Consider the following 18,024-nt stretch of genomic DNA (forward strand, 5'->3'; position numbering starts at 1 on the left):
ATAGCCTCTGTTGCAGACTTGTCTTGCCTATGAGAGTTCACTGATGTGTCAATGTGACTTGCTCCATTTCTTATGTAATTATAAACCAGCCAAGGGTCCTCTTTTGTTTCTGAAGAAGGAGAGGAATATCTGCTTCTTGAAGACTTTGAAAGCAAAAAGATTCCATTGCTGTGAGTGTTTGGGGGCTGTGGCTCTTGGCGGGGCAGGGGGTGTCTGCGTGTGAGGCATTCATTACAACAGGTAAAATCCCTACATAACAAAGACTGCAGGGTGTCCAAACGACCACGTTGGAAGGGAATTTAATGAAAAGATACCACTAGAACTCTTGTTCTCTACCCAAGAGACTAGAATCTATTTGAATCTGGGAGATAATGGGTATGATCTAAGAGAACGGACCAGGGAACAGGAGCCAGGAAAGCCCGAGCCTCAGCCCCAACTCTGTCCACCTCAGATAGCCTTGACAGGGTCTTCTCTGGCCTTTCATGTCTTCACTTCTGAAATGAAGGGGCAGGACCAGATGTCCTTGAAGATGCCTTCCAGGTCTGAAACTATGATTCTGTCCAGTTGGAGGGATTCGGAGCCTTTCCAGACCCCCTGCCCCCTCCTTCCACACCCCTGGATCTATTTGTGTGGCTCCTGGCGTTTTAGGTGGGTTTGTGTAAGTGGTTGGTATATTTCAGTGGGGGAAGAGTTGGAAGGTAATTGTCCTCTGACGCTTCCTTAGAAAGACCTTTCAGGGCAGCTAGGTAGCACAGTGGATAGAGCACCAGGCCTGAAGTCAGGACGACACAAGGCCCAAGTGGCCTTTGGCCAGTCACTAAAAGAGACAGAGACAGACATATAGAAAAAGACAGAGACAAAAAGTCAGGATGACACAGTGCTGTGGGGCCTTGGACCAGTCACTAAAAGAGGCAGAGACAGACATATAGAAAAAAACAGAGACAAAAAGAGACAAAGAGACCCCTCAGGAGACCTGCTTTTTTGTAATTGCCCCCCCCTTAAAAGGTCACAATTTTTGAATTGCCATGTCAATCCTGAAGGCTCTGAGTGCCGTAGAAATGGCTTAGGGTAGAGTCAGAGGCCCCAAGCTTGAATTCAGGATCACTATGTGATGTCAGGTGGTTCCGTCATCTTTAAAGTAAGGGCGCAGGACTCAATAACCTGGAGTTCTGGCCCAGCCCAGGGGAAGGAGCTCTTGGCCAAGCCCTGACCTGACTCCCAGCGCGGTTCCCGAGGCTTGCTGGGGATCTGTCTGGCCTCTCCTAACAACTTCCTAGTCGTGGGGCCCAGCCCAGAGCCTAGTTTTTCCCAACTTTTCTGGCCAGTACGTCACATCGGGTGAGGATGGATGTAAAAGCATTTTCAGAAAGTTGACTGTTAAATGAACATAAAGCAAGGTTATTTGTGGGGAGGACTTGGGACCGACTCCTTTCCTTATCCTTAAAACACATGATAATGAAGTTGTCAAACAAGTTCTGTCTCTATAATAAGTAACTATCATGTGAGCTAGGGTTAGACGGAGACTGTATTCTTTCCATTTGTTGTCTAGAAACTTGTGTCGTGAGCTCTACGAAGCTCTTTCTTGTGGGCCTTTCCTTGGATTGCGGCTCCCTTTTCAGAGGAGGGTTCTCTGTATTTGTTGTGATGGGATTTTGCCTGTAGAAGAAAGGTGTTTTTTAAGTTCACTAGTTTATAATACACATTCTAACTTGATTTTGCACTGTTTGCCGTGCGTGTTTTAAGATTGCACATCTCCAACTTTATTGCCTCAACAACTAACCAAGGTTCCTCTTAAAAGTAGGTGTGCCACTGTTCCTTTGTTGACTTTTCCAAATGAACTGCTACCATTTTTTCAACATTTTCCCTTTTGTCTAGAGTCATCTCTTGACTAATAATAGCTCACACTTACAGTTTAAGGTTCATAAAGCACTTTATACATATTGTTTCATTTGATCTATGAGGGCAGAGCTGTCTCAGTGCTGAGTTGCTTGAGAAGAAATTGCCATGGAATCAATCATTCTTCAATTATTATTTGTACATAAATTATGATTGTGAGAATCTCTTAATAAGCATTTATAGAGCACCAAGAGAGGCAATGATAGTATGTGGAGTGCTCTGGGTCAAGAAGACCCGAGTTCAAGTCCCATCTCTGACCCCTGCTCTCTGTGTGGTCCTGAGTGGGTCATTTGATGTCTCCATACCTCATGGAGGCAGCTCTGTGTTTCTGAACCAGTTTCCTCTCTGGGAGTTCTCTACATGGGTGAAATCAAAGGTCTGTTGTTTTTTTAAGTATCTCTTATATCCACAACACAGTGCTGTAGGGTTGGGGGAGGGGGGAAGGGAACTTTCCTTCCATTGAGTCCAATTATATAGTAAGAAGCTCCCACATCCCAAGGGCTGGTTCCCTCAAGAAGCACTGCTGAGGAAGCGAAGCATCGCCATGAAATAGAACCAGACAGTACAGGCGGCAGGATTTAAGTGTGGGAACCACATGTGTTATGGTTCAGGATGGGCAGAGGCATCCCGCAGATGTGGGAGGGGATATAGGCAAAGAAAGAGCCCAGGGTGGGACAGAAGATAGTCACCCCTCAGACTCAGGGCAAGTTCTCCAGACCCCGGACTAAGGAATCTGAGCTTTAAGCAGAGTTCAGCATTTGCTGCTCCCACTGATGTCTATCACAGTTGATGCTACTCTCCGTCTAGGCACCAAAGCTTGAAACTTCACAGGTCCTTCTGAGTCTTCCCTCCTCCCTTAGCCCTTCTCGATGCCCCTACCATATCTGGCCAGTCTTGCCATTTCTCCCTGCACAGTCTCCCTGCTTCTCTCACCCCTTTTCTCATCATACTTCCATCTCCTGAATTCAAGGCTTTATTGTCTCTTGCTTAGATTCAGAGTTTTGCTGGAGCCAATTGTTAAATAAATAAAAAGTGATGAAAAAAACTTAATACAAAAGTTCTGTACACAATTCAGTTTTTCAGAGAGATGATGGGTAAACATTTATAGACATTCTCTTGGCTAGACTATTTTTAATTAATTTTTTTTACATTAAAATTCTCAGGTATCTCTTCTCTGCTCTCCCCACCTATTCAGGAGAAAGCATCATTTAATAAAAAGACATACACAAATAGACTATTACAATAATTTCCTCTCTTGTGTCTCTGCCTCTGATTTTCTCCCTTTCTGATTTTCTCCCTTTCCAATCTGGTATCCACCATTCCTGTGCCAAAATAATCTTCATAATGCACAAGTCAGAAGTCCTCCTCCTGATGTCTAAGATCTTCCATAGTCGGCCTTAGGAGGTATAGTGGGCCTGGAGTATGGAAAACCTAGATTCAAATTCAGCCTCAAATACTCATTAGTTGCATTCCCCCAGGGAAATCACTTCACTGTTTTGCCTCAGTTACTTCAACTATAAAATTATAATAGCACCTACCTCCCAGGGTTCTTGTGAGGATCAAATGAGATCATATTTGTAAACTACTTAGCACAGTGCCTGGCATATTATATAAATCTTTATTCCCTTTCCTCCTGTCTCTAGCCTACCTTTTTAGCTTTCTGAAATATTTTTTCTCATTTACATAGGCTATCTTCCTGATAAACTGGATTCCAAACTAGTTGTTCCTTTTAATTCATTATTAAATTCTCATTAATTAAACTCATTATTTCAATTAATCCAGCAAACTCATTGACTTAATTAAGCTAGTTGATTAATGTAATTATCTAATTAATTTAATTCTCATACCTCTTTGCTATTATAGGGGCTGTACCCCTTGCCTGGAATAGTTTTATTCATCTCCACCTTTTGAAATTTTCATCTTCTAAACTCAGCAGGCTACAGCTTCCAATGAACCTTTCCCAGGTTCCTGACTACTCTTGGTCAGAAGTGATCTTTTCTTCCTCAAATGTTCCTGTAGTCTGCTGTGGGGTGGGATGGGGTGGGGATGCAAAATGGCACAAAGGGAAAAGATCATTGATTCTGGGGTCAGAAGACCTGCCTCTCTGTAGCCCTGGTCAAGTCACTTAACTCCCTAGGCCTCAGCCTGCTTCTCTGTAAATTAGGAAGTTGAAGTAGCTGTCCTCCAGGGTTCCTTTCCATCTCCAGGTCTATGATCCTAGGATATGCCTGCCACATGCAAGGGTATTTGTTTGTAGATCCTGTCCCCTGCTAGAATGTTAGCTTTTTCAAGGCAAGGATTAGAAACTTTTTCCTCTTGGCATATCCAGTCCCTAGAACAGGGCCTTGTTTCATGATTGTAAATTGAATTGGGAAGCATCAGAGGACAGTGGAAAGAACTGAATTAAAATCTGGTTCTGCCTGAAGGCCATCTTCTACCATAAAACCCTTTTTTGGGTAGCTTAAATGGAATTCCAATTGCCTACAGCAGTGTGAAATTTAAATTTGTCTCAGCATCAAAACTAGCCACACTGAAGATGATACGAGGGTATAGAGGACTTCAAATAATTAATATACCCAATTAAAAGTCTAAAATGCAAAAAAAGAAATAAAATGCTATCCCTGGATAGCATCAAGCAAGACTCAACCTTGTAATCTTCCCTTCAAGAGTTGGACCTCTGAGGTGACTAAACTCTATCTCCTGGCCATCAGGAACCCATAAGAGCTTTTCCAAGAGGAGAAATGACACACTGAAAATGGGGTTTGTGCAGGTATACGCTGGTGAATATTTAACAACTGACTGTCTTGGGGACAGGGAGCTCTATTCACCCCCTTTTAAGTTTCACTACATCTAGATAATCAACAAAACAAATCAAACCCTAATTTGTAGATGTGCTGGTTCCTGAGGTGCCAATGAACACAACAAAGATTTAACAATCAGTTCTTCCAGGGAGTTCTAGGGCTCCAGCACACGTCTGAGGCTCAGCAACACTAATCTGTTGTCAGTCTGAGGAATATGATCAGACTTGGTGGCTGATGAGGGATGACGAGTAAAGAGAGAGGGAAGGGATCAAAGATGACTCAAGATGGTTTTAAATTTAGAGGCTGGAAGAATGACGCTGGCCCTGATCAGAATGAGGAAGCTGGGATGTGGAGCAAACAAATTTTCAGGGAAGGTGTTGACTTAGAGATGACAAGAGGGCATCTAAATGGAAATATTTTCTGGGCAGCTGAAATGATGAGTCATATTATGACAAGAAGTGGTTTGGGAAGTTGAAGAATTAGATTAAAGGCTGAATCTATGAGAATGGATGAGTCATATAAGACCTAGCGCTAGAAGAGACCTAAGATCATCTTGGCTCAGAATTCTTAACCTTCATCCATGAACTTGCTTCTTAAATAGTTTGATAAATTAAAGGGCAGCTAGACGATGCTGCAGATACCTGGGTTCAAGTCCTGTCTCCAGCACTTACTAGCCTTGGGATCCTAGGCAAGTCACTTAGCCCCTCTTTGCTCATCAGTTTTTTCATCCCCCAAATGGGGAGACTAATAGCACCTACCTCCCAAGTTGTTCTGAGGATCAGTTGTAAACCACTTAATGCAGTGCCTAAGTGCTTGATCTAGAATTATTATATTCTATAGAGATTATAATCTCTATCATTGGCTGATATATAGCACTTACATGTGTGAAATATATATTCTACATATAAGTGCTATATAAAATATACATATAAACTAAATATACATAAATTTATACATAACTTGATATATAAAATATATACATGAAACATGTACTTATAAAATGAACATATATTTATATACAAATATATATATGTATGTGTATGTTTGTTAGTTACTAATAACTATTTCCAGATAGCTAGTTTCCTTTATTTATCTATTGATTTATCTATTTGATACTGTGCATTTTAAAGCATTCTGAAAAGGAATCTGTAGTTTTCACCAGACTGCCAAAAGGCAAGGAACTCCTGCCTATGCCAATACTATGTTTTTCACAGAGGAGGAAAGAGAGATTTTATCTAAAGTCCCCTGTCTCATAAGCAGTACAGCTGGGATTTGAATAAAGGCCCTCTTGATTCCTAAGCCAGGGTGTTTGCCACTTAACCTTGCTATCTCCAATGGAAAAAGTGTAGAAAGAAGAGTAACAGTAATTCAGATTTCCAGAATGCTTCATGATTTACAGAGTGCTGTCCTCAGAACAAAGGGCAGCAAGGCAGCCCAGGGGATAGCACCTGGAGTCAGACCAGCCTCAGGCACTCTAGCTGTATGCCCTTAGGTAAATCACTTCATCCTGTTTGCCTCAGTTTCTCTTCTGTAAAATGAGCTGGAGAAGGAAATGGCAAACCACTCCAGTCTCTCTGCCAAGAAAACCCAAATGGAGTCACAGAGAGTTGGATGTGATTGAAATGACTGAACAGAAACAAGAAGGTCATGCAGCAACCTTGTGAAGTAGGTAGTGCATTTTGTCTTAACCTCATTTTACAGATGAGTTAACCAAGTCTCAGAGGAAAAGTGACTTGCTCCTGCTTCCATGACTAATAAATAAATATTGGAGCCTAGCTTCAAACCAAGGTTTCTTCTGACCCTGAGTTTATTGCTCTGTTGTGTACCATGGAGGCCCTCAAATAGCAGGGTAAAACTATGGAATCATGGGGAAGAAACTGAGCTGGAAATTCTGTCATCTCAGTTCTGCGCTTATTGTTCTCTCATGTCTATGGGAACAAGGAAGTTTCTGAGGCATATTTTAAAAAAAGTACATTGTATTTAAAAACATGAGATTTCACATTCTAACTCTAACATTAATTTTGTGATGATAGACAAGCCACATGACCTCTGGGCCTCAATTTCCACACCAATTAAATGGGTGGAATCTTATATTCCTGTCCCCACAAGGCTCAAATAAGATACCGAACACTTCACAAACTTCAAAGGGCTCTATAAACAGTCAGCAAAATAAACGTGGTGATAGCTAATTGTCATCCCCATCACACAGAGCTCTGTGGCCTTGGTTATATCACTTGGGCTTTTGGGGTATCACATTTTCCATCTGTACCTGAAATGTCAAGATTATCTCTCAGATTACTTCCAATTCTAAAGGACTGTGATTCTATGGGCAACACACAGGGAACTCAAACAATGGACTTAGAGAAGGAAGAGAAGCCAGTTCAAGGAGACAAACGAGAGAGGTGGGATAGATGAAGCATCACAGAACCAAGGGAGAAAGGCTTTTGCTTTTGCTCTTCATTTTTGTTTTAAAAAAATATGGTCAGCAGTTTCAAATGCTACAGAGAGGTCAAGGAGGCCTGAGACAAAAAAAATCTATCCCAAGTTATTTCAGGAAGTAATTCCACTGAATGCACCAGGGTTATTCAACTATAGCAGATGGTGAGTGCATCTTGCTCAGCTCTCAGCCCAGAGCGATGGGGTTTGCTAATGCCATTATTTTTGTGTTGGTTTATGCCTGAAAGCTATCTGAAACTTCCTCCCCCCCACTTTTAATTCCAATCCTAATTTAGCTGAATGTTTTTCCGCATGTCCAAACAAAAGGTATGATGTAAAGAAAGTAATTTTCATTTTTTAAGGTTTGTTGTAATTTGGTGGTGATTAATTATGTTTCTTAGATTTCTAATTCTCTTCCCATATGGTACTTGCATTATTGGCTAGTTGCCAGTGAAGAGGACTGACTACAAAATAGAAAGATCCACCAAACAAAATCCACCAAACTCCTTAACTGAAAACTTGTATAGCTCACACCAAATTCTAACCAAATCATGGCATCTTTATATTATTAACTGTACCAGGCAAGGGCTTTGGCTTAAGTGAGTAAGATTTAACTAAGTAGAGGAAGTAGCTAGGTGGCTCAGCAGATGGAGAGCCAGGCTTAGAAGACCAGAGATCATGGGTTCAAATGTGTCCTCAGATGCTTTCTCGATGTGTGACCATGGGCAATTAATTAACCCCCATTGCCTAGTTTTACCACTTTTATACCAATACCCAGTATTGGTTCCAAGGCAGAAAGTGAGGATTTAAATATATTAAAATGAAGCATATAAAAATTAAAATATGGAAATGGGATTTGAGTGATAATATATGTGTAACCCAGTGAAATTGCTTGTCAACTTCAGGAGTGGGGAGGGAAGAGGAGAAGGAGACAACAAAAATCATATAACAGTGGAAAAAATCAAAATTAAAATTAAAGTGCATTTACAAAGACCTTTATGGTTTTATAAAAACATATTTCCTGTGTCACTCTGGGCAAACCACTTAACCCTCATGGCCTAGCCATTACCGCTTTTCTGCCTTGGAACAAATCCAATACCCAGTATTGATTCTAAGACAAAAATTAAGAGTTTTTAAAAGAAAAAAAAATCAACAGTAGAATTTTCTATAGTGTTTGGAATAGAGTGTTGTCCACATGTTAAATATTTATCCTTTTCAGAATCAGATAGGGCTGCTAAGTCTAGTGGTGGAATGGTTTGGGAAAGCGGCAGAATGACCAGGAAGATGAAGGACCTATGCAGAATAGGGGGCTCTTTGGAGTTGTTATTTTTGGGTATTTGTTAGATTAGTTTATAGCTTCTTAATTTAACTACTACTTTCCATTGGTTCGATGTATTGGAACCTAAAGTTCTACTCTGGCTTCTACATCAGATTATCTAGAAGCTGCCCAGGGAGGGCTGCGCCTATTGTGGAGAGCCTTGAGTGCAGAGAACATGAAGGAATGGGGGGGGGGGGGGGGGAGAGAGGTGTTTAGCTTGAAAAAGAGAAGGCTCAGGGGGCACGGGCTGGTTTTCTTCAAGTACCCACAGAAGCCTTGGACTTGGTGTTGGGGGCCCCAGAATACAGATCTAAGAGCAGTTTGGGGAATGTGCAAAGAAGTAAATATAGGCTTGGCTGAAGCTTCCTGACCATCTGACTTCCTCAAGGGTGGAATGGCCGCCCTAAGGTGGGCTTCAAGCAAAAGCTCCAGGACAACTTGTCATGCATGCAGTTGAGGGGATTACACTTTGGACAGTTCAGGTTGAATCCAGATATTTCAGAAGTCACGCGGTTAATTGAATAGGTTGCTCAGCTCCCCACTCCTCCCCAAATGAAGGTGTCTATTTTAATTCTTGAACTGTTTGGTTTTGGGTTTTTTTGGTTAAAACTGTAAATTCACCCCACTAATAATCTGTTCTGTCCTTAACAATTCTCATCTAGACCACATGCTGATTCGGCCAAATCCACCTCATCCGAGACAGACTGCAACGATAATGTCCCTTCTCATAAAAATTCTGCTTCCTCTCAGAGCAAGCACGCAGTGAATGGCTTTTTTCCACAGCAAACCTTGTACGACCCCCTCCCCTCCTCCAGTCTGTATAACCTGCCACGGAGCTACTCCCATGATGTCTTACCAAAAACAGCATCACCATCGAGCACGGAAGCAGATGGGGACCTTTACGTCTTTAATACCCCGTCTGGAACGTCGTCCCTAGAAGCGCAGATGAGACACGTTTCTATTAGTTATGACATTCCCCCCACCCCTGGGAACACGTACCAGATTCCAAGGACTTTTCCAGAAGGAGCTCTGGGCCAGACAGCCAAGCTAGAGACGATCCCAGATATCCCTCCCCCGAGGCCCCCGAAACCACACCCTGCTCACGACCGATCACCTGTGGAAACCTGTAGCACCATCCGCGCTGCCTCAGAAACAGACAACAGTTACTCCGTTCCCACTGCTGCTGGCCCACCAGCGCGGAGTAACACCATTTCTACTGTGGACTTGAACCGGATGCGAAAAGGTCGGTGCTGCTTGGCTTCAAGTTCCTCTGTGACTCACACCCGAGTTTGTTGTTGTTATTGTTGTTTTAGTTTATAAAGTACTCATTCTTTATTAAAAACTGTTTCCATATATAATCAGGGGGAAAGGGGAAAGGAATACTAAAGATAAAGTTGCACCGGGGTTCTTAAGGAAGGCGTGGCCTGAGGATCTGAACTTTCAAAAACTGCCATGTGGTTACTTGTCTTGCGCTGTGGTCTCCCCTCCTGTTGAGCTGTTCTAGGTGCTGAACCTGTAACTCAGTTCTCCAGCCTCAGCAGGAGGGCTGCCTTTTCACCCCTCTTCCTGGCTACCCCACTGAGAAAATGGAACAGAAGAGCCACCAAGCCCTCCTCCTCCCCTCTCCTGTGCCAGCGGGTGCCATTTTAAATAAAGTACATTCATTCTGCTAGAGAATGTGGGCCATGGCTGAGGGCTGGGGGGTGGGGGTGGGGATGACTAACCATCTTAGCTGCAAAGCTGATTTTAATGGCCATTGGTAAATGTCTACCCAGAAAATGGCATTTTTCCACCACCCCCCCACCCCCATTCCCACTTTCCATCCCCTACTCTAATAGGCCCCTTCAAAGACCATGATTTAGAAGAAAAAAAGGTGTTACAAGTAAAATGGCGTTTGGATGGGGTCTTTCTATTAAAAAAAAAAAACCTCCTTCTCGACCAATAGATACTTTGTCCAAAACTAAACATGTCCTATACCAAAATCCTTAGTGGAGATGTTAGAGTAAAGTGCATTTTGTTTCTAAAATGTACTGAAAACAGTAGATCACTGAGTGGTTATTAAGAACCTACCATGGAACCTACCATGGGCCAGGCTTCAAATGGAGAGGCAAACAGAAGCCCCTGGCCCCAAGAAGCTTCTGGTCTGTCATCTGTAACATTTTAAACCTTTATATTGAAATGTTTCTCATTCTTATGGAACTGTGCAAAAATAATGACCTTTTCTAAAAAAAAAATGTGAATTTGCAGTCAGAAGACTTGGGTTTGGATCCCAACTCTCTGGTGTATTGACTTTGTGAAAATGAGCAACTTCCCTTCTGAAGGTCTCATTTTCTCCTTTGTCCCCAATGATAACCCTAGAGAAGCCCTTTCCAGCTCTAAATCTGTGATTCTCTATGTAAAGGGTTTTTAAGACTTTTTTGGGTCATAGACCCCTTTAATGTCTAATGAATACTGTGAACTACTCCTCAGAGGAAGGTTTGTAAGTCTAAAATTGAAAACAAAGTGTTACATAGGGGGCCATCATATTGTAATACAATTAATATTTTTGAAATATTTTTTAATTTTTAAAAGTATTTTCAAATTTAAAAATTTTTTTAATTTTAGGTATTTTTAATTTTAAGTATTTTTTAAAATAACCTTTTTTATTTTTAAATATTTTTAAAAATCTGATGTATGCTACTTTATGACTATATTAAATTTTAAAATAAGACATTCAAAATATAGACAAGTTGAAGGCTCTTGTTGTCTATATTAAATTTCTGTTAGAGGTTAGTGGAAATAGAAAGAGTGGAAATAACCCCAAAGTGAATAACTTCTGTTCCAAGATGATTAGATAGAGCCATCCCAACATGGGTTTTTTTAAGTTTTTAATACAGAGCCAATGTACCATTACATTAGGTGAATATATACATTTGTATTATTATATTATTAGATATATTAAATATAATATAATATTTTATTATATGTATCTATACTTAAGACAGGATCTGGTACATGGAAAGCACTTGACAATCTTTGTTGACAGCTTAGTTTAGCAGAAAGAGTATCTGGTTCTAGATTCAAAGTTCAGAATTTACTTCTGATCAATACTATCATCTACTTGACCTTAGACCCCCATGATTTGACTTTCTAGAACCTTAGTTTCATCATCTATAAAATGAAGTTGAATTAGATTTTTTTTCCAGTTATAGCTCTGATTAAGTTCATAATATTTATTAGGCATCTCAATAGACAGTGAGAATACAGAGGCCAATGAAATCACCCCTGCCCTCAAGTCATTTTCATTTTTTTTGGACAATAACAAGTGTCACACAAGTAAATACAAAAAATATGCAAAGAAAATAAAATTGCCCAGGAGCTAAAAGAGAATTTTTCTTCCCCAGAGACACACGTAAGTGCCAGAGGCAGGGTTCAAGCCCAGGATTTCCTGAGCCCAAGCCCAGGCTACTCTTCCCACTGCCTCCTATGTATAGTACTTAGAAATGAGGAGAACATGTATGTTTTTCAGTGTAACCAGCCAGGTGGATGCCCTTTCTAAGTGCATTTTAAAATCTTTTTTTTTTAATTTGACTTAGACTTCTTTAAAATAAAGAAAACAAATCATTCCTGATTCTATTGAGAATGACTCCTACTAAGAAGAAGAATTAATAGTTTGTCCTTCTTTCTTTTAGATCCTAGTTCTCAAGACTCCTATGATATTCCACGAACATTTCCAAGCGATAGATCTAGCTCCCTTGAAGGCTTCCATGCCCACCTTGTAAGTATGACTGACCTCTGACATCTCACCAAACATTTTATGCCTTTTAGAATTGTGGCACTTTAAAAAAAAAAAAGATGTTTAAGAAGATAAGTAGCTCCTTATTTCCAAGAAGTAAATACCATTTATCACACTAATATCACTTCAGATCATCATCACTTTGTCTTTTTTTTTTTACCTACCTTCTGTCTTAGAATTGGTACAAGGGGAAAGAACAGTAGGGGCTAGAGAATTGGGGGTTAAGTGGCTTGCTCAGGGTACCCCAGCTAGGAAGCGTCTGAGACACTTTGTCTTCATTAAAAATGTATGTGTGTTACGTGTTTTAGAAAAACAAAAGCATGTTGACAGTGGGGAGTGTGTCGAGCGAAGAACTGGATGAAAACTACGTCCCAATGAACCCCAACTCTCCACCACGACAGCATTCCAGCAGCTTTACAGAGCCAATTCACGAAGCCAACTACGTGCCAATGACCCCGGGAACATTTGACTTCTCATCTTTTGGGATGCAAGTCCCACCTCCCGCTCACATGGGCTTCCGGTCAAGCCCAAAGACCCCGCCCCGGAGGCCAGTTCCTATGACAGACTGCGAGCCCCCACCTGTGGATAGGAACCTCAAGCCTGACCGGAAAGGTGAGGACAGCATGCTATCATTTTTTGTTGCATTTTCTTGTGATTATAAAGAGCATAGAATGACTCTAATAATGTCCCCAAAAGGAAATAGAGAAATGCCTGAAGGTTGGGGGGGGGGGTGTTTGTGCATGCTCTTGCTGAAATTAAGGAAAGACATAATAGTTTAAGAATTAATCATTAATCTCTTGTATTGTGTTTCACTCTGTTATCTTGAGTACCAGGTCAGCTGTTAAAAGCTTTCTGTTACCCAGGATAGAATCAAATCACAGTAAGAAATATAATTACAATTTGATGCCATTCTTTATGATTTTAACAACCTACCAGGTAAAATAGCAGTTTATTTATTTACTTGTTTGTTTATTTGTCTATCCCTTTATTTACTTATTTGCTTGTTCTTTTTATTTATTTATTGTGCCTATGATGGTGTTGCAGATGAAAGAAGGTTTTTCTTTAGTTCTGGTCATTGACCTATAACTTTAAAACACAGTTTTTAAAAACTTAAGGTGTTGCAACAGTTTTGACAAGACATGCACACAACATTTAAAAGTCATCCCTGATGAGGAAGTTATTATTTGTGTGACCACGAACAAGTTGCTTAGTTGCAAGTTGCATTTGGTTCAGTGTTCTTGATTTTATGTTAAGGGGGTTGGACTAGATGACTTCTGAGGCCTCTTGCAGTTAAAATTATTATCCCATACGGGAAGGGGGTGGGAAGAGGGGAGGAAAAAAACATGAGTCTTGTAACCATGGAAAAATATTCTAAATCATATAATTAAATAAAAATTTCAAAATAAACAAACAAATAAATAAAGATAGGAGACATCAAAAAAAATTATTGTCCCAAGGCAGCTAAGTGACATAATAGAATTCTAGGCTTGGATTCAGGGAGACCTAAGTTCAAATCTTGCATCTTCAGCCTCAGTTTCCTTAGCTGTAAAATGGGGATTGACTTCAGGGGACCAATTGAGATAAAGTAAAGTACTTTAATTTAAAGGGCTGCATTGATGTTAGCTATTATTATGCTGTAAGCCCATAGCATAGTCAATTCTGTGTCTGTATCTCCCTGAAATGGCTAAGAGATCAAGAACTCAGCTAATGGGCATTCTTTTCATCGTATGCCAAATGTTACTTATTTCATTTATTATGGAATTATTTATATTCAGTAGAGGTTTTTATTGTTGTTCAGTTGTTTCAGTCACATCCAACTCTTCCTGACCCCATTTGAGATTTTCTTGGCTATCTGTGCTGTTTCCTCTCCAGTTCATTTTATAGATAAGGAAACTGAGACACATAGAGTTAGGTGACTCGACCGGGGCCACACAGCAGAGGTAACATGGAGTAATAGAGGGATGACTTTAGAGTTGAGAAAACTGCGCTGAAGTCCTACCCACTGTGGGCAACATAATGTCTTCAGGAGCCCAGGCAGCCTTCGAAGATTTTCACTTACTGGTGTTTTCATCATGTTGAAGCTCCTCCAGAATAAGGACTTTATGCATTTTTGTGCATATAGAGTGCTTTGAAAACCTTTTAGACACTCTGTATATCCCACTTGCTGTTATTATCACCAAAGAGAATACTCTGATTCAGTTTTTTACTGTAGGTCAAATGATGACTCCTAATGTAATTCGTTGACCTGCTAGGTATGGATATATTCTTTCTTTCCTATTTTTTTTAAACTATAATTTTATTTTTCTCCAATGACATGTTAAAACAGTTTCCAACATTTTTCAAAGAATATTGAGTCTTGAATTCTCTCCCTCCCCACTTGCACCTCCAACTCCCATTGAGATGGTAAGCAATCTTATATAGATTTTACTGTCTGATATTCTTTCTTTATAAGCAAAGCTCTCAGTTATAGAATTGATGAGAATTGGTCCTTTTTTTAAAAAAAAACTTCCTTCAAGTTTTTTAACTGATAAAAATGAGTTTCCATTTTATTGACAGTTTATATATTTAATTATCTTTATTTTTTAAATGCCTACCTAAATTTCAGTAAGTCTGTAGTAAGAAAACTACCAAAAAGCTGTAGGAGAATACTGAATAGACCTAGAAAAGCATTAAATAGGCTTACCATACAATATCATTTAAAAAAAATTTGTTTTTGGTGGAGACCTGTGTGTCTTCCAAGTAAGTGTGAGAAACCAAGTAAGTGTTGATAAAGATCAACACCCTGCCAGCAACTTTTGTTCTCTGAGTTGCTTGGGATGTGGAGAGATCTGGTCATGTACAAAGTTCAAATGTGTCAGAGACCAGATTTGAACCCCAAATGTTTTCTGATTCCACAGTTGGCCTTACATTCAACAAACCATGCTGTCTCTATAAAATATCACTCTAGATTTTAACAGTTTGTAGCTAGAAAAATAGGATGAAAATGGAAGTTAAAATTAGTCTTTTGGGTTTTACATAAACAACTAAACAAAAACACATCTTGGAACAAGCTGTACATTGGTAAGTAAGTTTCTTTTAAGTTGTAGATTGGAGGCGGCTAGGTGGTGCAGTGGTTAGACTGTCAGGCCTGGAATGGGGAAGACCCAGGTTCAAATCTGGACTCAGACACTTTCTAGCTATGTGATCCTGGGTGAGTCACTTAACCCCATTTGTGTAGCCCTCCCCTTTTTACAGTTTTTACAAATAGTAAATTGATAAGTCTTTCTATGTGATCTATTCAGTATCATTTATGATAAAAATTTTGGGAAAAGTATATTGAACATTGAAAGCATTTTTTCCAATGATATAGAAATAAATTGTGGTGTGACCCTTTATATTTGGAGAACCTTATGAATTTGTGATACAATCATTTATAGTGTTTGCTAAGGATATGTATAAAAAAATTATCATAGGACAAGTGTTGAGGGGAGTGGTGCTATAAAACTGTTCAATTCAAATCACTTTTTTTCAAAGTGAGACTTTTGAGAGTCAGCATTAGAGTGATTGCTAGAGGTCCAGATTGGAGCCAAGAACCTCTAGGTTCTAATCCTACTCCTGACATCTACTGTCTGTGTGACCTTGGGCAAATCGCCTAACCTCTCGGTGACCCTGGCACTAAGAGGAATTGAGGAGCAGTTGACCCTACCACATCAGAAGAATGAGCTCCCTACACAGAGGAAATCATCACGTAGAACATTGCATCTCTCCCCTCTCCCCTATTCTTTCCCTGCCCCCAAAAATAAATAAATGAGAATGAGAATTTTGCATTTAAAAGTTTTAAAATCTAGTTTTAAAGTGGAAGTTTATTATAGTTGAGGAAATTTTTGCTGAATTCTTTTAAGACCACATGTCCTTAAATTCAATATATAGATGTGTTGTTTGAGGTAACTGGTTTTGATTTTCATTTTTTAAATCTTCTTTCACTTTACTTAAGATCGACAACTGTTATTCTCTTCTCTTGATTTTTGAGAGGCCTGGAAATAGCTGATGCTTTAATCAGCTGAGTATTTGGTATCACAAAAACTTCAGAAGAAAAGCCTTTTCTGATGGAATTTTCCTGGGTTAGTGACATATTTTCACAGTGACCCATCTTGTGGAATTTTGTAACCATCCTAGAGTAGAAAACCACTAGGGGATGGTTAGCCCCTTTCAGAGATGTGAGTGTGCTTGTGTGAAGCCATGCCTTCACAGGCCTTCTAGTTCACTCCTGGAGCAGCTCACAGAACAACCTGTGCTGGTTCTTCCTAAACAGAAAGAATCTCAAAAATCATGGAATGGTGGCAAGAGGAATGATTTGGAATCACAGGGACCTTGGTTAAAATCTGTCAAGTTATTCCTTAATACGTTCTTGACTTTGGGCAAAATATATCACCTTTCTGAGCTATCTTTTGAATTAAATACTAAAGTCCCTTCCTTCTGTCTTTGAACATGACACACACTTTACTGTTCATATTCATCTCCTCTTGACAACTAGATGGCACAGTGGGCCTGGAGTCAGGAGGACCAGAATTCAAATGTGACCTCAGACTCTTCCTATGTGACAAGCCAGTTCAATTTCCTCATCTTTAAAATGGGCATAATAATAGCACCTACCTCTCAGGGTTGTTTTGAAGTCCAAGGAGGTAATATTTGTAAAGTGTTTTGCAAACCTTCAAATAAGATATGCACAAATGCACGTATTAGTTATTACCAATCTGTTTTATGTACTCCAATTGTTTTTCTCCTTTAAAGATCTATAGAATCAATTAAATAAGGTAAAACCAGTGCACCTTTCATGTAAATGATGCAGAGCTTTACTTTACTCAGCACCTCCCCTAGAAACTAGTTTTAAATGCACTGACTTATTTTGTCTAAAATACTGGGTGCCAAAGCCTGAGGACATGCCCTAGAAAGCAGGACTTGCTCCCTTTCCTTGAGTTGGGGATCTTTCAGGGTCTTCATGAACCTCGAGGGATGTCTGCGGGTACATGTGGAGTGCACGTGCCCATGATACAAGACTGTGCATCCATGCAGTGTTGTTACTCTCAGAGAAATCAGAACAGGGAAGCAGCTAGGTGTGCGATTGGCTTTGTTCATACAACCCGGTGGTTTTTTTGCTCTTAATTTGAAGTGAAGAGCCAGAGTATTTTTAGGCCATTAAGAAAGGTTTTCTGCTCGTTTCAGCTCTAACCTGTTCCCATTGCAAAAATTAGGAGCTACATCGTTGTTGTTTAATTATTCAGGCATGGCCGACTCTTTATGATTCTGGGGACCCCAGCACAGCAGGCCCTTCTGGCTTCCACTAGTTCCTGAAGTGTGTCCAAGCTCATGCACATGGCTCTCTTCATCCCAGCCTTTGCTATCCCCTTCTTTTTCCTGCAGCCTTTTCCAGCATCAGTGGTATCCAATGAGTCCTATCTTCTTATGTGGCCAAAATATTTCTGCTTCAGTATTTGTTCTTCCAAAAAAAACTCTCAAAAGTCTTCTTAGTGAGGAGGGGAGCAGCTAAGTGCCTCAGGGGATAGAGCACCAGGCCTGGAGTCAGGAGGGTTTAAATGTGGTCTCAGACGCTTCCTAGCTGTGTGACTCTGGGCGAGTCACTTGACTCCCATTGCCTAGTCCTTATCGCTTTTCTGTCTTGGAATCCATACTTAGTATCAATTTTAAGACAGAAGTAAGAATTTTTAAAAATCTTTTTAAAGGCTTCTCTAGTACCACATTTGGATTGTTTTTGGTGGAAGGTGTTCTTAGACTATACTAAGGTTATATTTCTTATCATG

General features: G+C 40.1%; 1 protein-coding gene across 6 annotated transcripts in view; it reads left to right on the plus strand.

The window, feature by feature from the left end:
• GAB1 (GRB2 associated binding protein 1) overlaps positions 1–18,024 on the plus strand; it is a 171,460-nt gene that overhangs the window by 137,580 nt on the left and 15,856 nt on the right. For 3 of the 6 annotated variants that reach the window (XM_056802737.1, XM_056802739.1, XM_056802741.1), the window contains exons 4-7: positions 90–170; positions 9,114–9,694; positions 12,123–12,208; positions 12,535–12,838. In XM_056802737.1, coding sequence (XP_056658715.1) covers positions 90–170; positions 9,114–9,694; positions 12,123–12,208; positions 12,535–12,838 — 1,052 coding nt within the window. The remainder of the gene's footprint in view (positions 1–89; positions 171–9,113; positions 9,695–12,122; positions 12,209–12,534; positions 12,839–18,024) is intronic. The other 3 variants (XM_056802738.1, XM_056802740.1, XM_056802742.1) reach the window with 1 other exon arrangement.

This window comes from Monodelphis domestica, chromosome 6 (assembly GCF_027887165.1).
Source record: "Monodelphis domestica isolate mMonDom1 chromosome 6, mMonDom1.pri, whole genome shotgun sequence".
Classification (NCBI taxonomy): domain Eukaryota; kingdom Metazoa; phylum Chordata; class Mammalia; order Didelphimorphia; family Didelphidae; genus Monodelphis; species Monodelphis domestica.